The following is a 22266-nucleotide window of genomic DNA, read 5'->3' on the forward strand; positions in this document are numbered from 1 at the left end:
CGCCCCCTGCATCTGACATCAAAGGCAGGTAGCGTTTAGCCATGCCCTCCACATCTGACATCAGATGTGGGGATGTGGTTTAGCTCCCAAATGGGCCCCCGTGGCCCCGTTTAGGAGTTAAACCAGTCAGCGCTGCATTCGCAGCATGGCCAGAGCGACTCTCCCTGCCTTCACAGTGCTGGCCAATTTTTAGCTCAAAAGCCCAATTTTTGAGCTGAATCACGCCCCCCATCTGACGTCAGATTCAGGGGACATGTCTGGGGTACCAGGTGTGGCCACTGAGCAGCAGCGGTCCAGGTTCTTTGAACCTGTCCACTCAATGGTGGCTCTACCCCTAGAGAGAAAGTAAGGAGAGGGAGAGAGAGAGAGAGAGAGAGAGAGAGAAGGAGAGGAATGGATGGTGGTTTTTTGTTTTGGTTTTTTGGTGGGGTCTGTGTGTCTGGAGGGGAAATGCTGGCTGGAATAAATTAGGGTGTGGGTGGTGCCCATGCTGCCTGTTTAGAGGAGCCACTGCTGGAGGAAGGTGAAGCAGCAAACCCTAGGCATGGCTATTTGGGTCAGGTTCTTACTGTAGGACACAAGAAGCCAGCATTCTGAGTGGTGGCGGTGGTAGCTAGGTTTGTCTCCTGTGGTGGTGATTAGGCAGGCATAGCTGCTGCTACTTCTGAGGGAGGTAGGGAAGGAGAAGGAGAAGGAGATCTGAGCTGGCACTGGCCCTGGCCTCACCTTGCCTCACTCCAGGTTGTGGCCCATGGACTGGGGACAGTGATATCCCCTGGGGCTCTAGATCTGAACTCCAGACTTTCCTCTCTTACAGGCCAGTATTCTGTTCTAGCTGGGCTGCAGTGCAAACACAATCATTCATAGGAGTTTTGGGAGTCTGACCTTTCCCTTCTTGGGAGGTTCAGGCCAGAATCAGTTTTATACAGATTGTGACTGAGATGTCGGCTCTTGAAATGAACAGGAAAATAAAGATGTAGCAAGTAGGAATAAACAAAGATGAGATAAAATGGCAAAGTCATCAAAGAGCACTATTTCCTGTTTGCAATACAGTATTGCCACTTCTGCACTTGATATGCGACTGAGGGGAAAGAGTGAGAAAGAAATCTGTGAGTGAATGAGGAGGCTGACTCTTGCGCCTGCACGCTGATTTACTTTGATCCTATTGCAGTCTTTTGCTCTGTTTTTGTGGGGTCGAGATTTCCAGCTCCTATTTACGACATGCTACTGTGGATCCTGACTGCACTCAGCATCATTCAGCTTGCCAGTCCAACAGGTAAATCCTTTCCCCCTCTAATCTGGGAAATCTCTTATACTGTGGTAAAGTTGCATTCTGTGCACACTTGGTTGGGCAGAAGTCTTATTAAATTCAGCAGGATCTACTTGTAAGTAAGCATTCTTAGGATTGTACTGCCACACATACAAAATAATAGGGGCTTTTAATCAAGGAACACGAACAAAAAGAAATACCTTGGACTCTTTATGCCCCATTCTATATTTTTAGAGATTGGTCTGAGGGTACATAGCACCTTTCCTCCCGTCCCCTAATTGCTGAATCTGAGCCGGTCTTGGCTTGATAGGAAACAGCTGGGACCAAAAAATAAGGTACTCTGAGCTATCATGGAGGAAGAGTAGCACATGACAAATACATTAATATATCAGTAGCAGGAAGATCTCAGTGTGGTTGTTTTTGACTGTTCCAGTAGATATTTTTAGAGATTGGTCTGAGAGTACATAACACCTTTCCCCCCGTCCCCCAATTGCTGAATAACACTGGGAACTGTCTCCCTTGGCATGTTACAGCTTTAGCACATGTAGTTGCTTCTTTTGTTAAAAAGCACTGTATAATAATTAAAGGTATTAACTTACGTTGGAAACACTGTGTTCTTTGCTCTTCTTGTTCTATATTTTATATAGATGTTATTATAAGTTCCATTAAGATATTTGCATAATTGAGGTCTTTACTGTCATTAGATGTTTAGAGTTGGCAATAAGTTATGTTTTGATGGGCTAAAAATTAATAGGTTTATAGTTCAGCCACAGTGCTTGTGATCAGAGAATTTCAGGATCACAGAGCTAATTGTTTGCTGAATATAAACCAACTATATGTATAGTGGGTTGGCTTTAAGAGCTTGGATGGCTTTAAAAGGGGCTTAGACAAATTCATGGAGGATAGGTTTCTCAGCGGCTACTGGTTTGATTATAGGCCACCTCTAGCCTCAGAGGCAAAATGCCTCTGAAAATCAGTTGCAGGGAAGCAACAGAAAGAGAGAGGGCATGCCCTCGCCTGTGGGCTTCTCAGAGGCACCTGCTGGGCTACTGTGTGTAACAGGATGCTGGACTGGATGGGCCTTGGATCCAGCAGGGTTGTTCTTATGTTATATAGTATAGTATATATAGCCTCTGGACGGGGCGGTTTATAAATGTAGTAAATAAATAAATAATAATAAATATAGTATACAAATTCCAAGCAACATAAATGTTCTATTTGGGAACTGCTAGACTTCAGTAGTTCTTTCAGATTCTGAATTGCTGCTGCTTAGCTAATTCTTTTCTTTATCACCTCTTGAATATGGCTTTTGTCATGCCACAATTCCCAAGGCATTTCTGGGAACACATTAGAAATGCATGCAATTCTTTGAATGAGCTATGATAATTACATTTCTGGTGTGTACAGTTGACTTTCTAAGTTTTGCTCTATATCACAGCAGAATGCAAATATTGACAGGGCAAAATAAAAATGAGAAGGCCTCTATCCTCTGCATCAAGCATTTCCCTGACAACATCACCATCATCATCATCATCATCATCATCATCATTATTATTATTATTAATTTTGAAAATAATGATTCAGATTTTGTAAACCGTCTGGCACTTTCACACATTTAAATTTCCCACATTCCCTCTCCTGGTTAAGGGTTTAATGTTCATTCGTGACTGGTTATCCATATTTCTTAAGAGCAAAGCTGCTTGTGCTCTTTATACCTAACCTAGAGTAATAATTCTCAGCTTGCTGTATCAAACTGCGGTGCGGTAGATAATTGAGATACCATAAACAGACGAGAGTACCTCCAGGTGGGGAGGAAGCAGTGGCAGCCTTTAAATGCTCTCAAAAAGTAATGGTGGTGGTAGATAATCACACAAAGATTTAATAACCATTGTGGACCACATGAGAAATTATTGTGATTGTAGGGATTCTCCAAAGAATCTGGACCCAAGTTAAAATACCAGTTCAACCAACTACTTATTCTTTAGCAAGGCTCATCCTTAGTACTTCATTGTAAAATGGCTGTGGTGTGGGTGGAATCCGCAGACCATGACTTAAGGAGGCAAAAACAATAGTACAAGGCAAGTTCATGGATGGGATTATTATATCAAGTTTCCCAGTGTATACTGAACATAAACATTCTGCCTCAGAAGAAGCCAGCGTGGTGTAGTGGTTAAAGTGCTGGACTAGGACCGGGGAGACCCGAGTTCAAATCCCCATTCAGCCATGAGACTAGCTGGGTGACTCTGGGCCAGTCACTTCGCTCTCAGCCTAACCTACTTCACAGGGTTGTTGTGAAAGAGAAACTTAAGTATGTAGTACTCTGGGCTCCTTGGAGGAAGAGCGGGATATAAATGTAATAATAATAATTTTAAAAAATGAGTTAATGTATAGACTGGGGGAAAAAAAAATCTATATCTCGGTCAAAGCTAATCTCCTTCCAGTTTACTCCGGAATAAATGAGTTATTGAACTGTGTGTATGGGCTTTAGATTCCATCTCTTTTCCTGAATGTACAGAAAGCTGTATTCTCCTAATCTGACATGCGCACAAATCCCTGGATCTCATGCTTAAAGGGTACAAAAGCGGGATGCTTACATCCCTAAGAACCTTCAGGGCCAGATCAAGCTCCACCTAGCTGAGCATTCGGTTTCCAATAGTGATCTACCTGATGCCTTGGGAAACTTTCAAGCAGCCTGTGAAGGGAGGACCACCCCTTGTGGTTTATTCTACAGCTGAAACTTGCAAACTCATGGCTGCTGAACATGATGGCATTTAAAATCCATGGCTCACAGCCATTCACAGTCGTATCCCCCATGAATCTATCTAGTCTGTTTCTAAAGCAATCTAAGATAGTGGCCATTAGCACATCTTGCTGAAGACAATGCTATACATTAATTAATTAATTAACATCAGTCCTGAAGCTATTGAAAATCAACTTTCTCAGGTGGCCCTGAGATCTTCTTTTGGAAGAAGGGTACAAAAATGTCTTCCCAGTGTACAGTTCACTCTGTACAGCTTTCAGAATTTTGTAAAACTATATAATGCCCCCTAATGTGTCCCCCCCCCGAACTAAAAACACACATACACAGAGGGCTGGTTCATCCCATCCAGTAGGCAGACCTAGGCAATTGCCTAGGGCACCAACTATTGGGGCACATGAACAGTGCCAGAATATAGCACTGCCATTATTATTTCTCTCCCTTTTGTATTGCACCCCTGAGGCACTGCACAGTGGTTTAAGAATGCCATATGTAATACTGTTCCTTGTAGGACCAACATACACAGTCTTCTTTGCTCATTGCACTTCAGCCCCCAATAAACAGCTAGCCTCATAAGCTGCATGCCCTTCTCTTGAATATGAATTGTCTGCCTCATCATTCATTTCCAGAAAAATAAATGGTCTTAGCCTGGATTTCCAAATTAACAGCAGCATCTTTTCATCTCTGGAGTGTTAGTTTTGCCCCCCTAATGGGAATTCTCTCCCATTGTCTCCTCAAACCAGCATGGCCCCAGTCATTTGCTGGTCCTCTGTGTGGGCAGCCTGTGCAGCTCAGTTAAAGCTTGGGCTACATACTTCTTGACCGGATAGAGCACCAAAATCAAACTTTGCTTAGGGTGCAAAAAACCCTAGGGCCAGCCCTGTAGACATGCTCACACATGCACGCACGTGCACAGGCGTGTATACACAAACACACTTTTCATTGCGATGGTGCTCCATTGCTTTGCTAATTTTAGTTGCCCATTTCTGCCTTTGCAGCTTTATGATATCCATTTGAGATGGGATAGCCACAATGGTATGCAGTATTCTGCATACCATATTACCAGGGATTTACTGAACATTATGGCACTTGCTGGTTGGTTTTCAGTCCCCTTTAACATAATTTGAACCTATTGTCTTTTCACTGCTGGGGCACACAGAGTCATTGTTTTCTGAGAGCTGTCTTCACAAAGAGGTCACAGCCATCTGAATCTATGTGAGAGGATTCCCCCCCCCCCCAATGTGGATCACATTGCACTTATTTAAATTTAATTAATTCAGCCTCTGTGGAGAAATCTTTCTGGAATTTTTCCCAGGCTGTTTGAGATTTCATCATCCTGAATACTTTCTACCTCACTGTTCTCTAGGATCATTTATAAATAAGTTAAATAGCAGTAATTCCAGTACAGATCCTTAGAAGATTCCAGAGCTCCACTGTGAAAATGGCTGATTTAATCCTACCGTCTGCTGCCCTTTTACAGCCATAAGAAGATACGTCATTGTATTCTATAAGTGTTAAGTTAGGGTCGTTTGATGAGGAACAAAATATAGAAGTCCAACTATTTAATATCTACCAGATGGCCCCATCAACATATTTGCTAACTTGTTCTCAGAAGCCATGCTGATTCTTTCTTAGCATTGACTGAATTTAAACAACTGTGTTTTACTTGCAAACACGTGAAGCTCCAACTTCTTTTGAATGCAAAACAGCCTTGGATAGAAGGGAATTCTTGACCTCTTCCCTGGAAGCCATATTTCTGCTCAAACTAGCTCCCAAATCTGCTTCCTCCCAGGTTCAAGATACGTGTTCGCTTTCCAAACAGTTTTTCAACCACCCTTCTAAAAGAAGATTAAGACCCCTTATATTGTTCAATCATCTTGCAGACAGTTCACTCTGAGTACCTTAACTGGGATCAATTTAGTGCCAAATTAGACCAGAGACTGCAAAATCTGTGATCAGGTTTAGCATTCTTTTTTTTTTTTTTTTTTTAGTTAAAAGCAGCTGGAAGGAGGAGATCAGAGGAGGGCATTAGCTGTGGGGGAGGGGATTTAATTTAATATTCCAATCGCACTGTTTCCCCATTCTAATTCCCACCAGCTACTATTTGCTTTGTTTGGGAAAACATACACATAACTTTATGATAATTGTAGGTTTTCCCAGCAGGCAAAAACAGCGGGGGTGGGGTGGTGGTGTTTCATTGAAAAGCAGTGCTGGCTTGTGGGGTGGGAATTTTTCACTTCTTTCCTCTGGCATTGATCTTTGCAGAGAAAATTGTGCCCCATTAAGTGCACTGACATACTCCCAAGAGTGTGTGTTTGCAAAGAAGGGCAAGAGGAATACTTGTGAGCTCTTGGTCAGAGGCCCACAAAAGCCACACACCAGCCTTTAAAAAAAAAGAGAATAAGGTCATGGGAAAAATTTGGTACAGGATGCAATTGGTTAAATTGTTGATTTCCTAGTCAAAGGATTTGATTGTATGTTAGGATAGCTTTCAAAAACAAAGAAACAAAAAACCCTGGCAGCATCATGGTTGTCAGGCTGTAATGTGTAGGGCACTCATCCTTTCTCCCTGTAGCATTTCCCAAGATTCATTTACTAGGTTTTCTTCATTCTCATAGCACTAAGTGCGGTACCTCTAGAAGGCACGCCAAAGCTACTGGTAACTGTGGATTTGTGTTGTTTTCAAACTGTGTTCTATGGATGTTCATCGGGGGTTCCTTGGAGTTGTTCAGCCACGACAGACAACTGCCTCAAATTATTAGCCTTCTGGGTGGGGGCATTCTGTGGCATACCCTCACGCTCACCTAGAACAATGGCTCTCATCCCAAGAAAACTGTGATAAATTGACACTTTTCGATAGACGATGCCCAAGAACGCCCTGTACTTTCCCATGGATACTAAGAAGCATGTTCTAGGGAGTAGTCGCAGTCCATTCAGGGCACCCAGACACGTCCAGCTGTCACCATATGTGAATGTGACCCAACACAGCCCATGTGTTTGGTGGAAGTTATTCCAGCAACAAATCCTGCAATTTTTTTTGCTAGGACCAGTGGCTGACATCCATTAGCTGACGGAAGTCCTGTTGAAATTAAGTCGTCCTTCAGAGTAACTCCTGTGTAGTACCTATTGGTGGATGTCAGCCAGTGTGTGTGTGGTTGTACTGTCTCTCCATTGGCACCTCAGTATTGTTTTGCATAGCTTGTTAATAGTGTATTTGGACTTGTTTGTGCACCTGTTTAAACAACTTGGGATGATTTTTTTAAAAAAAGAAATTTCCGTGAGTTAAATGCTCTAGGCTCTGGGACCCTGATGGACTGCAAACATGTTTCAGGCTCTCTGCCTGAAAATGCACAGCTTGTAAATATACAGAGCTTATGGCTGCTGCAAACTCTGGTCTTGTGGGCAAGAATACTGGAGTGAAGGGAGATTTTTTTGCAACAGCCACTCTGCCAGTTTGGGAAATAAGATGGTTTGAGAATACTTTGGAGAAATGTGTGGGTAAGCCTGGAATTTATTGTAAACAGGAAATCCTCAACTTAAAATGCGCCAAGTTAAGACAAATGGTGCTTAAGGTATTTATAACTTGCCAACTTGTTTCAGATGTATATGCGTTTCAGTTTTACAACACTTGCCGTGGGAGGGGAAGGGAGGGTCCGCTAGAGGAGGAGGCAGCCATGGCAGCTCAGGCTCACATTGTCATTGTGACTGGCAGTTTTGGCGGCAGCTGCTGCCACATCTGACGCTGCAGAGGCTCCCTGAATCACCACTGCTGCTGCTTCTGCTCCTCCTCCTCTGCCAGGCTCAGCTGCTCTGTTGTGACGGTGAGAGGGAAAGAGCTCAGCCTGTCCTCAGCCCACATGCTACTTCCTGTCCATGCTCCCTCCTTCCCTTTCTAACCAGTACCCCAAATGAAATGGAGATGGATGTGAGCTACCCAGTTGCTTGGCTCCCTTCTTTCCACTGAAAAGTTAGAAAGTGTTGGGAAGGGAGGGAATGGCAAGGATGAGCAACTTCTGATACACCACCAACTTTGACAGCAGCAGGGCCAGGGGGAAAAATAGTTATCTGGTCTTGATTCAGGAACCAAATCTGCATTTATAACATTGTTTCCTATGGGGAAAATAGGTTCTGAGTTAAAATGTTTTGACTTTAGACAGTTTTCAGTAACCAAATGTGTTGTAAGTTGCAGGACTTCCTGTATGATGGCCAGGGGCATATCTATGGTGGGACAGGCAGGGCACGTGCCCTGAGCACCACTTGAAGGGGGGGGCGACATTTTGTAAAATTAAAAACTTTTAAAAAATGGATGCTGAAAACAAAATGGACACCATGCATGCTCAAATGGCCTCTGTGAGGCCCTAGGCCATACCAGGCCTTGCAGAGGCCATTTGAGCATGCATGGAGGCCATTTTGTTTTCAGCGGCCATTTTTTTTAAAAAATATTATTTTTAAAAATGGCCACCGCACATGCACAAATGGTCCCTGTAACGCCATAGAGGCCAGCGGGGGGGGACCTTTGCACACACACACCCACGGCATTTAGGAAGCCCCCCGAAGGGGCTACAGGTAAAAACACTAAAAAAAATTAATATAAGACACTGTACACATATTCAGATTGGCACTATGTACAGAGAATCAGGGCTTGTGAATACTGAGCTGAAGTTTATGAGCTAGGATCGTATTCGTTTGCTCTTACTTTGCTTCTTGTGATAAGTGAGTTAAATGTGATGTCTTAATAATATGGCTATTAATGGTGAGTTTGTCTTTGAATCAGCGTGAAATCCTTAGTATTAAGGCCCACTGGGAGTTTCTTGCTCTCGTGCTCTCATTTCAACTGTCTTTCTGAAAGACTAGAATATATTCCAAGCAGTGACACAGTTTTCTCTGCATATCCTTTAATTATTTTTCAGAGTATCTGGGAAAAGTCAAATTCTCCATTTATTTTTAAAACTTATGTAATGGTGATGCTACAGTGCATAGTAGAGAATTAGACAGGCACTTCTGTTTAGTTTTCCAAGTACACCTCCACATAGTATCATGTTTATTTGTGGTCACAGACCAAAATTTAAGGAATACGTAATAATACACATATAATATAATAATAATATATTCGAAGAACCAGTATTATCTCATCCTGATCAGCAATTTCCAGTTTACATAATCTGGTTTACCATCTGTTGTCTAACATTCTTAGCTGCCTCACAAAACGTAGCAGCTTTAATTTAATCCACATAGTATTGGGGTATTTCATGAGCCCCAGCATACTGAAATTTGTAGTTTTCCAGCATTTTTTGATCTGGCTACATCCACTGCCAAATAGTTTTTGAAATATTAAAAGATTAACGAGCTTGACTTTTATTTTTCAGCTGATATTATGGTGAAGTTATCTGAAAGATGAGTGTCAGATGTTTGGACAGGGGGCGCAATTTCAGTGTTTGCCCTAGGTGCTATTTTCCCTAGATACGCCTCTGATGATGGCCTGCTCTAATACAATCGAGGATGAACTTGATGTTGCAAGATCAGATATCTACATCAGATTGCATGCTTGTTGAAGTAATAAGAGAGTGAGAAATAGAATGACCAGAACATTCCAAGGCATGAGATGAAGCACGCAGCCTGTTTTTACAGGCATGACTTGGGGTGGTGATGATTTCCCAACTGTTATGCTTTGTGCCAATACTACTAAGCAGCTAACTTCAGGTTTTGGCTGCCACAAGCAAATTCCTAAACTTCTGCTCTAAACATAGCACAAGTATATTATGAGGAAGGCAGGCAAGTGATTGTGCTAGAAAGCTACTTTATACTATGTTGAGATCACAGTGGATGAACCAGCCCATACATTATAAGTGCTAGGAGTGAACTTTAGATTTGAGAGCTGGTAGTAAATACAACACAAGGGCCAAACCTGAGGTTGCTTCCACGCCAGCAGTTGTCACCCTTTCTTCATTCATGTTGTATGGAAAGTCTAGACATTGTTGACAGCTTGTGGCATTCCAGCATTTTCTATATTATCTCCCCATATTTTTCAGACCTGATTTTTGATATCTATCTATCCATCTCACAACTGCAGAGTCAGCCATTCCAGTGTGGAATGGCAAAGTGCTCTTGAAGCTTTTCAGGGTGGTGAGCCTTTAATCTTCTGCTGTTATTGCTATCTCTTCAGCACTGGAGCAGCATTACTGATGGCCATTTTATTGCCCTGTTATTAGTCAGTTCCTGTCCTCTGCAGGGGAAGGGACTTTATTTACTGATTTCATATCATCATTTCCCCCCATTACTTTATGGCAAAATAGTCCAAAAAATGAAAAGAGAAAATAATGAAAGGAGACCAGTCATTATAGATTTCCTTGTCCCATAAGGAACAGGAACTAATTAATTACAGGGTAGTTAAAAGACCATTCATTGGTAATCATTCATTGGAACTACTGAACAGGAAGCAGTAATGGGCATAAGATGCAAAGAGAAAGCTACTAATTAACATTGCAGGGGAACTTGATTGAACTTGACTAAGAGGATGGGCTTTGCTATATTAAGGCTATATTAAGTGCCATGTGAAACCACCATTTTAATTTAGTTTCTAGTTAATTACAGTAAAGCAACGACTCAGCAGTACTAAAGGACCCTAATGTGAAAGCAGCTCGATTCTCATGTATTTAGCAGAGGCATGATTTTATTCTGTTCAAGAATTGAGTGAGACTGTAGCTTAGCGGTAGAGGACTTGCTTGGCATTCAGAAGGTCCCAGGTTCAATCCCTGATGGCATCTCCAGGTAGGGCTGGGAAAGACTCCAATGTGAGACCTTGGAGAACCACTCCTCACCACAAGTCCACAGATGCAGCTATGCATATGGGCAAACTTTTCATGACCTTTTCACCACCTTTTCAGTAAACGCGGAACCCTTGCTTTTCATTCACTTTCTCTTCTGCCTGTCCATCTTCATTTCAGTGCTGCACTTCCATATGTGTGGAGTGGGGGAGCAAGAGTGCTTGGTCAGTTTCCTAGATAAAATACAGAAACCAGCTGCACCATTTTGGCCTATTTGCATCAGATTTTATGTGTGGAGACTGTACTCGAATGTTACAGCCCTGCACACATACTGTATAAGGGGATGTTGGAGACAAGGATAGCTATAAAAGGGGGCAAAGGGGAAACACGAAGTAATTTTCTGCCACCTGCTCCTATTTCAGAATTCTAATATGTGGGATACAGCTCACGCACCTATACATGCACTTTGCTCCTTCTGTGCCACTCCCCCAATTTTTTTTCTGGTGCTGCCACTGGTTTGGAGGGACAGGCAAACAGGGGCAGAGCCACGATTGTGTGGGTCCTCCCCATAAAGAACTCAAATTGCTGTGCTCAGGGGCCATGCCTGGTGCCCCAGCCACACCCCCTGCATCTGACACAAATGGGCAGTGCTTTCTTGGCAAGAAGCTTCTCGGGATTATAGAAGATTGCGGATATTTATGTTTTTGGATTCAAAATAGTTTATAAATGCATCCCCCCCCAACAGTATTACATTAAACCTTGGATTAAGATTAATCGGATCTGATATAAGACCAAGATTATTAGATATATTGCTGGAATAAGTTCAAGGTTTCATAAAGATACCTATTTGAGAAAATCCTGGATTAAGATTAATTAGAAGCCCTAGATATGAGACTAAAATTATTAGATTATATGCTGCAGGAGGAAGTTTAAAATTTTGGATTAGGATCAATCAGAATAATAGATAAAAGATAGAGGCTATTCTCGTGGTCTGCTAAAATTGGGCTAGGGGAGCAGACCGTGAGAGGCACTTGTGAAGCCCTCCCCTAAGGCCAGTGGAGTGCTCCGCTAACCTGGGCTCCACGGTCGTGTGTTGCTGCGGCACAGATCTGTGCCGCAGCAACTCACGAGGAGACCCCTGACTGGGGTAAAAACAAAAAGCAGCCTCCCGGCTCGGGGGTCTCTCCAGCATGCTCTGCGCACTTGCACAGAGCATGCTGGAACTCCAGGGGGCCTCGCAGTCCCCAAACTCCTAAGCCCTCACCAGCTCCGTGACGAAGCCGGCAGTCATGTGGGTGGCTGATCCGCCCGCCCGGGGAGGGCTTAATGATCATCTGCGGGGAGAGTGAGCTTAGTCTGCTCTCCTCACAAACCCTCTGGAGGCGGGTCTCACTGATCGTGAGACCCGCCTCAAAGTTTTACTTGTGTGGATGCAGTTTAAGATACAGTAATTCAGAATAAACCTTAGGGGGGGTGGGACTCCCAATTTAGTTTAGATGATTTTTTCTTTTTTCCCCTTATCTTTTTTTTTCTTTACTTGATTAACTTTGACTGCTATTTTAGAGTTTTTAAAAATTCTAATGAAAACCAGATTCCCATTAATAACAAAATCCGATTTGAATCATTTTGTATTCTTTTTTATGGCATAATTCTTGTCAGAAAAAGAAGATTTGTTTATGATCAAGTTTATTTTATGTCTTTTTAAATGTCTTTTATTTTATGTCTTTTATTTTATGTTTATTTTATGGTCAATCTGGCATAAAAAATACATGGGTGATAGGTTCATTCTGATATGTAACTGAGTTTTTTTTCATGAATTACATATATTTCTTTGTACCTTTTCTACATATGCATATTTCCTGACCTGTAAAGAATGGGGAAAGGTGTTTGGGTGGAAGAGATCTGGTTTTGTGCAAATATTGCTATACAGTTATATATATGTGTGAGAAGTTGGAAGCTCAGAGATGTAACCATTCTTTTGTTCTCTTTTTCTAAAATAAAATTCTTAAATAAAAAATAAGCAGCAGCAAGGGGTGTGGTTTCGCTTGCAAACAGGGCTGCGAGCCCCATTTACAAACAAATTCCGGCCAGCACCGCATTTGCACATGTCTGAGAGTGGTTCTCCCTGTTTTAAAAGGCAGGGAAATGTGTTCCCGGCCAGGCTGGGAAGCCAGCGCGGGCTAAACTCTGAAAAATGGAGCCTTCCAGGACCCCCCTGGAAGCTGCTATTGGCTGCTAGGGGGAAACTTACAGGCCCTCTGCATCCAACAGCAGTTTCAGCAGAAGGAGTGTTTTAAGTCAGAATCGGCATGAGGCCAATGATTAGTCCCCCTTTCCGTATACCACAGCCTTGATCCAACTCCTCCTCCTCCGCTGCTTTTTGAAAAAGACAGACATTGGGAATCCCAAGCATTAAATCCCATATCCTGAACTTAGTACCTATGGTTGCCATTTTTGATTTACCAGGAGGTTTTACAGACAGGGCTTTCCCCCTGAGTCCATTCCTGATTGGAGTGTGCCAGTCCACGTATTTGCAGGATTCAATCCGACCTCCCTGTGGGCTATCAGGGACCAGGACAGACAGGACTTTGATTCTCCCTGAATGGTGGCTGCGAATTCTCACTCACCCCGAGTTATGTCCGGGGGTTTAAAAACCCTCTATTTCCAGCAGCTTTTGAAAAACACTCGGGGGCTTCTGCTTTCTCTGAAGGTGTTGATGGAGGTGCTGATGCCTATGCAAATCAGGGGCATAGCTATAATTGAACGAAAGGGTTCAAAGAACACGGGCCCCCAGCTCATGAGGGCCCTCCAGCTCCATCCCTCCCTATTTTCTTCATTGTCTCATTCACTCTGGGGGGCCTCCCAAGAGAGGGATGAACACGGGCCCCCTCTCCCTTAGCTATGCCCCTGATGCAAATGGTCCATCGAATCCCTCAAATTAAAATGTCTCGAATTTGCTGCGAAGCAGATTCCCTCTTCAGATACCCCGAGGCATAGAGTCATGCGTGAAAAACCCAGGGATGCCGTATCTTTAATAGCTGCTTGATAGTCATGACATTTGACAGACAAAGCTTTCCTTATCACCACATCTTCCTGCTGAGAAAAGCTCCTGTTGAAATTCTGTGTTGCGACTGTTCAAGGCAGTCCTTTCTATTGGCATAATACGGCCTACTTCTCCAACACAGGTAGGAAGGCTTTCAAATAATTACCCCTTTTTATTAAAAAAAAGTTGCATCTTCAGCCCGGGGAGACCCGAGTTCAAATCCCCATTCAGCCAGGATACTTGCTGGGTGACTCTGGGCCAGTCACTTCTCTCTCTGCCTAACCTACTTCACAGGGTTGTTGTGAGGAGAAACTTAAGTATGTAGTACACCGCTCTGGGCTCCTTGGAGGAAGAGTGGGATATAAATGTAAAAAACTATAATCAATAATAAAATAATAATAATAAAATAATGCCATCTTCAATTAGCATTTTAATTAAGGTTGTGTGGCAACTCCTACTGCTCACCCTCCACTTTCAGCCTGACTCTTCAGGGCGGAGCCTCAGTTGCAGGGGAGTGGCTTGACTTCACCCAGGGTTGCTCTGCCGAGCCTGGCCTCTCACCTGAGGACCCAGACTTGCCCTCTGCTGTGGCTGACTCATCATCGGCCACTGCCTGCCTAAATAGTGAGGCACATAATAAAGCACATCCCCCTAAAGCCCTGCCCTCCCACCCCTCTTCTGCTTTTATTTGCCCTTCCCCTGTGTTGTTCCCTTCTTCTTCCCTGCTTGTGCTTCCCCTCTCTGGTCTGCCATCCCTGCCTTCTCCCTCATCCTCCCGCTTTCTCCTGTCTCTGCTGGCTGCTTGGTTCTTTCTTCAGCCCTCGACCAGCTGATGTCATCTAGCTGCGCCGAGAGCCCAGTTGCTTCTGCTTTCTCCAGCTGGCCAGAGCACCCACGCCTCTGTTCTGCACTGTAAGTCATGCTCCGTTATCTGATGGAGCTCCACCAGCACCACCAGGGAGTTTCTGGCACCCCTCTGGCTGGTGGCTGGATAGGTCACAACCTTAAACATACTTATTTGGATAGACATCTTATTGAAAACTGTAACAACTTATTAGCATGTTTAGCCTTCCTCCAAGGAGCTATGTGGTCCTTTCTTCCTCCCATTATTTTCCTCACAACTTTGAGGTAGGTCAAGCTGAGAGATAGCGACTGGCCCAAAGTCACCCAGAGAGCATAATGCTGAGTGGGGATTTGAGCTGAGTCTGACACACCGACAAATACATCTCTCTGGCTCTGTAATAAATAAACAAATTAACCTCTCAAAATCTGTTTCTCTCCCTCCCAACAGAAAAGAGAATTTCAGTGCAACAAAGTCCTCGGCTCACAGTAGAAAACAATGCTACATTATTCTGCAACTACACATCTAAACAACCTTTAGTGGAATTCAAAGTCTTACTCTTTAAAGGAGTAGAAAGGACAGAGGAAGTCTGCTCAGTTTTCTGGAATGGAACTTATGCCTCTCGCAAAAAAACCCAGGGATTCAGCTGTGATGTGAACGTAATTGAAAACGAAAAGACAGTGCTTTTTGAACTGCTGAACCTGAGCACCATTCAGACAGACATTTATACTTGCAAATTTGAGCGCATAAGTCCAGCACCACATGAGTACAGTGAAAGTCATGGGACTGTCATTCATGTGAGAGGTAAAACACGAGAACAGTCTCTGATGGTTCCCATTTATGCATATTCCCAAGTCACTGCTACTGCAAACCATATTTAAACTGTGCGCTTGCTCAGACATGTCGGGATAATGAAGCAAGCGGGGGACAACTGTCCTTGGGCCGTGGGAGGTCCGGGGTCCCCAGGATGCTCCCTTGCCCTTCCCCCACTCCATCCCTCCCGGTGCTTCCTGCACCATGTTTCCCCCATCCAGGCTGAGTGCGCTGACATGGCATTGGTCACGCCCCTTTCCCTTGTGTTATCACGAAGATGCAGGGATGTGGCCTGCAACTGGAAGTACATGGCAGCCCCCTCACCCTCTCCAGTCTGTGAAGCACTCGCTTCATGGGATAAATGCTCCCTTCGTGCTGGCTGGCTGTTTCCTGGATGCCTCCCTCACGTGAGGAAGAAAAAAGAAACATCCAGCCAGCGAAGCAAGCGCTTCATGGGCTGGAGCGGGCGAGGAGGCCACTGCACGTCATAGTGCCCCCTCCCCCCAGCACAGTTCTCTGCATCTTCATGGTGATGCAGGGGAGAAGGTGTGGCAGGTGTGGTGGTGCAGGAGGGCAAGATGTGGCTGCCTGTCCCTGGGCCAGCACCCAGCTTGCTTACGCCCCTGCTTTCACTCACAGAGATGTGCAACGCATTACTTTCTTTGAGATTCACAAATTCTCCTTTACAGTCTATCAGTGCTGCACCTAATCAAATTTCTGATGTAGCATTCATCAAAGGTGATCAGACTAAATGTATATGAATGCAAGCTGTGGTTTATCCAGGTGTGTCTGAAATTTTTTTCCCCTCCCAAGCTCCAGGACGTACGTGTCCAGAAATACAACCAGAATACTTGATACCTATGGCCACAACTATTGGAGTTCTTGTTTTCTACAGTGTTCTAATCACAACAGCTTTTTTCTTCTGCTGGGTAAGAAATCATGAGTTCCCACTGTCATGTGCCTTAGGTGGAGCAATAACAATCTACGTTGGGGGAAGCCTTGCCCACTGCAACTCTGCCTCCTGAGCCATCAGTTTGATATACTCTTTTGTCATCCAAAGTGGAGCTTGATCGCTGCATGTGCAAATGGGATAGCTTTTGATAGCTGGTGGCTACTCTAAGCCACTGGAATTTGTCTCATACCCCACCAGGTGGGTGAGAGCTCAAGTGCTGCAGTTCAAATCTGACCAATGAATGAGAAGGAAGACTAAGGGCAAGTTCTCACGACCTACTTGAGGCTGCCCAACCAGAAATTGAGAGTTTTGTGTGCCGTGAGTGCTCCCAATAAGTGTTGTATCTGTGTTCTTTCACCAATAGGCAGGCACCATCTTGTCTTGTGTAACAATAGCTTTCTTTATTCAGCCCTCCTTTACCAACTTTTCTTAACAGTGTAGGGTGTACTCTATTGCCCCCTTTGGTAGCCTGAGAGAATGCATCCTTGGTTAATTCTCTCTATACATTGCGGTAGGACCCAGAAATTTTTGCTGCTGATGGGTTGGCATTGCAGAAAACCAACAATTAGCCAGACGCAGCAACTGTAAATCAAATCCCAGATTACCAGTCCTGGTTAAAGTCAGGATGGCAGAATGACAGCCTGACTGGTGAAAATTTCCAAGTTTTTATGACCAGAAATCAGAAGTGTGCATGATATGCAAATCTCCCAATTCCCAGTCAAGTAGCTTCAGGCAGGTCGTGAGAACCCACTCTAGGTTTTGCAGATAGCTGGCAAGAAGCAACCTTAGGGAGCTGCAAGGGTATGTGGCTGCTTTGGGGGAAAATGACATATTTCAAGGCTAGTATTGGAGAGCTGGCCTTGTGGTAGCAAGCACGATTTGTCCCCTTAGCTAAGCAGGGTCCACCCTGGTTGCATATGAATGGGAGACTTGATGTCTGAGCACTGTAAGATATTCCCCTCAGGGGATGAAGCCGCTCTGGGAAGAGCAGAAGGTTCCAAGTTCCCTCCCTGGCTTCTCCAAGATAGGGCTAAGAGAGATTCCTGCCTGCAACCTTGGAGAAGCCGCTGCTAGACTGTGAAGACAATACTGAGCTAGATGGATCTATGGTCTGACTCAGTATATGGCAGCTTCCTGTGTTCTGGTGACTGGTGAGCTGAGGGTCAAGCCAAGCAGATGAACCAGGGGCCAGGGGCCAAGCAGAAAACAGGGGTGTGCGAGCCGGCTGTTTGGCCAGCTCAAGCTTGGGTTCGGCCAAACTGGATCCAATCTGGTTCGGCCATCGAGCCAGCTGAACCAGCTCAGGGGGACTCCCTATCCTACATCAAGGTGGTGAAAGGGGAATCCTTTACCTGTAGTTTCCCACCGGCGGGGATGGAGGCTGTGGGGGCTCCTCCAACCTCTCCGGTTGACTTCAGAATGACAGGCTGGGCTGGCTGCAGCCGAGTTCGGGCCTCCACATGTGCACAGAAGCAGTAACTCGGCTGCAGCCAGTCCAGCCTGTCATCTGGGAGGCCAGCGGTAGGAGTGGAGGGTTCGAGGAGCCCTTGCCACCACTTCCAATGTTACCACGGCTGCCATCCCCGCTGGTGGGAAACTAAAGGTAAAGGATTTCCCTTTTGCCACCCCCCTTTCTTAGGTTAGGGAAGCCCTAGCCAGATTCCCCTTTAAAAGTATACCCTCCGAGCTGGCCTGTGAGCAGGTGCTTGGAATCGGGGGCGTTCTGGTTCAAACTTGGACTGTCCAAACTGGGCCAGCCTGATGCGAGCTGGCTCACACATCCCTGATAGAAAGCCAGAGGTCAGGAACAAGCCAAGGGGCAAGGAAGTTGAGCGATTAACCCAAAAGAAGCAGATACAACATACATGGATCAAGAAGACTGAGGCAAGGCCTGTCTGAGACAACAAGTTTCTTATACTCTTTCTGTTGTAGACGGAGTCAACGAGTGCCCCTGTGAATGGAGTCTACCCAAGACCCAGAGGCTCAATGGCTTGCTACAGTGTGCTGATTGGCTATTCATCCATTCCTACCTTTTTTTTTTTTTTAAAGTTTTAAAAAGTGGAATGTTGCTGTCTGTGGGCAAGGCTCCCTCATTATATGGGGATGGGATCTTGTACTGCTGGGTATGACACTAAGAATAAAATACTGGTGTCTTATTGTCTGGTAAAGCCTTTAACAGGATTGTTTTAAAGGAGCAAAGTAGCACATTCTGTAAACTGAAAATCATTATCAGATTCATTATTAATTTCTAGGATGGTGTTCTGAATCAGGTCATAGGTTTGACATTCTTTGTTTGCCTAGTTCTAGAGACCAATACTTTGCAAAGAATTCAATTTTATTACTTTGCGAAGAATTTAATTTTCTAGTGGCTGTTTCATATTATAGAAAGAAGTAGTGATAAGATGATTTACAAATGACTTGATGATTTACAAATGACCTGCTGCTTTGCTACTGAGTATTTGTGCAGAAAGAGAATGTCATGCCTCTCCCATGTGTGATGATAGATAAGCTGTACCTGCATTGGGAGCCCATTTATCCTCTTACTAGGGTGATGCCCAAGTTCTTTCTTTGTACAATACTTAAACATATGGAAAAAAGGATGCACAAGAGAAGGTGTAGCCTGTTTAGCTGCTCCCTGAAATGTGCAAAGCAACTCTTACTTGCCATACAGAAAACAATATTTTCTTGTCATTTTCCCTTTGCAGCTGAAAATAAGGAGGAACAAGATAATTCAGAATGACTATTTAAATATGATTCAGTGGCAAACCAATGGTCCAAAGAAGAGGCATCCTCAGCCAGGTGTCCCAGCAAGGAACTATACTGCGTACCGATCTTGGGAGCCATGACAATTGGTATTCTCTGCAGCAGGAAATTCAAAAGAACATCCTACCAATTTTTGCACGATGCAGCCGTTCTCAGAGGTCACAGATATCAAACAGAAGAGAACAAATAACTGGAAAGATAAGCACTATATGTATGTTAGGTATCAAACTGATGGTGGAAAAGGGCAAAAAGAAACACTGACATCGGACCGTGAATCTAGTCACATAAACCTGACATCCCTTTTAAGCAAATGTTGGTTTCATGTGATGTATTGATCACTTTTGTTTTATTGCGAGTGCTTACTTTTTACTGTTTCTAACTGGAATAACAGAATGTGTATAATTTGTACCAAAGTTCTGGTTGCTTATAGTTAGCAAATGATCATAGTTATCACAAATTTATTGAGCAGAGATAAAAATGTCACCTTGCATTTCAGAGGGGAATGCTGAACTGAAGGTTTGAAACATATGTTTTAAAGATCAGAAGCATCCAGCGTTTTTGGCCCAGTACTGTTGGCCAGAAGAAGATCATACTGTTGTAAATGAAGCAAATGATGAGCTGGATAGCTTTGGCATGTTATCCTGTATAGCATGGCTTTTCCCGGTGAACAAATTCCACATCCTGCTAAATTAATCAGTCTGCAAGTCAATTCTGAGAGAGAGTTGGAATATACAGCCATAAAAGAAGTGATTTGCAGACTTTCATCAATTGGACAATATAAGAGACAAAGCAGACAAGAAGTTCTTGTTGAGATTAATTCACTGGCATTCTGAGTGTCCTCAGCTTTCAACGAAATACATGAGAGATAAAAGCAGCAAGTACATTCACTCCACGACATCAGGCACCATGGAGAAACTGAGGTGATCATGCTCACATGGTTCTATGTCTGTAGCAAAGTGAAGGCTAGATTTAAAAACACAAATATTTCTATGATGCATGCTTTCAGCACTGATTATAGCAAACATAGATATGTAAAATTTAACCCTGACACGTTCCCTCTATCATACAAGCTCTATTCATACATTAAGGTCATTCACATGACCATACCTGTGGGTGGGAGGGTGGGTGGGTGGAAGGAAGGTAGGGATGGACTTACCTTCCCCCCAGACCATCTTCACTCTCCGCTTCAGTGTGCAGCCACACTCCCACATGATCTACACTGCTCAGCTTGGAGCAGTGTGGATCTCTGGAGGCTGGGAGGATGTGTCCTGGACTCCAGATATCCCGCAATGCACTGTGCGAGGAGCATAGTGCATTGTGGGAATCCCCCACTAGCTGGGTGCTCTAGGTGCCCAACTCTGTGAGTACTTGGGCTGCAAACAGCCCAAGCCCAGACATGACCCCGGCACTGCACCCTTAACTCTAACTAAAGGCCGGGGTTTAAAGTAGTCTTAGATGGGTGGGCAGCACCGAGATCCAAATGGATCCTGGTGCTGCACATGAGCAGTCTAATCCAAGCTGGGGTGTCTCAGCCTGGGTTAGGCTGCTCGTGTGAATAGCCTTTGTATGTGCATTGAACATAATGTGTGAACAAGGCTACAGCTATTTGAAAAATCAAAATTGAAAAACAAACTGGTGTGTATTGGTTAGCTAAATGGCTGCAACATTTTAAATGTTGCATGTACTTAGTTGCATAATTTCATGGAGATAGAATCAACCAAGGACGTTGCATTGTTAGCATCACTGCAGCAGCCATATGTTGAGATAGAGGTAATCAAACAAAGCAGTTGTGCAGCACAGAAAAGGGGGTGCGGTGGGAAGAGGTTGCAACAAGGTAAGACAGGCACAAGATTTGCCATTGGTCTCCTATGCACCATCTTAGATTGCAACCAGCTGATTTTGCATTAAAAATGTATTTGTTTGTCATTTTGTTGCATGCAGTCCTCCTTGGTCTACCTAGAACCTTTTTGGTCTTTCTAGTGCTTCCGTGGTGGGGTGTTGCAAAAGACGGTGTGTGTGCGCATACACGTGCATGCATGTGAAGACTGGATGTGCTACATCTTGTACTTAGGAGGGAAACTATTAACACATTCATTAATGTGCCATATTGAATGTGGTTGTGTGAGTGTTATGTTGGATACAGTTTGTGATGTAATTGTGATATCACAAAGATGTAATCCATCCTTCAATTCATTTTTATCCAGTAGTTCCTCCATTCTGCACATGATGTTTAAACATTTCTTTAAACAACTAAAATAGAAGTGGTATTTGAAGCTTGTAAGTTCCTTCACTGCACAAGCTCTGCAGAACAATGTACACCAATGAGGGGGTGAAGAGAAGAAAAGCTCTCCTTGTCACACCTCACATCTAGTACATGCAAGTGGACAATCGTTGCCCCACTGTTGCCAAAACATCACTTGGAGTCTTGTGGAAATGGCTAGAATGTGGCTGGGTGTGATTTGAGGGATCCTTGAAACAGTCCTGTCGGGGTCCACCACAAAACAGAGCCAGTTATACTGTTCTAGTGCTAAACACCTGATATGTAGAGCTCTGAGTGAAGCTCTTTCTGGCCTCCACAATAATGTTTTCTAATAGTTTTCACAGTATCAAACCATTAAAACCTCTGGGATTACTTTTAACAGTCACTTGAGATAGGCATAGATTCCTGGAGACTTCACGGCAATCCTGGATAGTTGGCGACAGCCCACTGTTCTCTGTAACGGGGACTCCCAGATGTTGTTGATTACAACTCCCATCATCCCCAGGTACAATGGCCATCTGAGAATCCCTATTATAGGGGACACCGAAATGGACTGCCATCAACAGCAGGATAAATTTGCCACATGTTGTTTGAATGATATTATGGCACAAGCCATAATGAGCGCAGTTCAGCTGAGGTACAACCTTATAAGTCCCAGTGGCTTGCATACTGAAAAGCGACCTGCCAGTGGAAGTGCTACCTCCATCCATCCTGAAAGTGCATTGGCATGCCCAGTGATGGTGTGCGAGGCACCATCTAAACAGTGGGCTGTGACAGAGTAGTTCTGCCCGACTCCCTTAGG

At 44.1% G+C, this 22266-nt stretch overlaps 1 protein-coding gene across 1 annotated transcript; it reads left to right on the forward strand.

Annotated features, from left to right (window-relative positions):
• Window positions 1–1221: 1221 nt before the first annotated feature.
• Window positions 1222–20292, forward strand: CD28 (CD28 molecule). The gene is made up of 4 exons (XM_053266635.1): window positions 1222–1276; window positions 15127–15480; window positions 16303–16418; window positions 19147–20292. The coding sequence occupies exons 1-4, from the start codon at window positions 1222–1224 to the stop codon at window positions 19285–19287; spliced, it is 666 nt and encodes a 221-aa protein (XP_053122610.1). The 3' UTR covers window positions 19288–20292.
• Window positions 20293–22266: the final 1974 nt, after the last annotated feature.

The sequence above is a fragment of the Hemicordylus capensis genome, chromosome 1 (assembly GCF_027244095.1).
Source record: "Hemicordylus capensis ecotype Gifberg chromosome 1, rHemCap1.1.pri, whole genome shotgun sequence".
NCBI classification, from domain to species: domain Eukaryota; kingdom Metazoa; phylum Chordata; class Lepidosauria; order Squamata; family Cordylidae; genus Hemicordylus; species Hemicordylus capensis.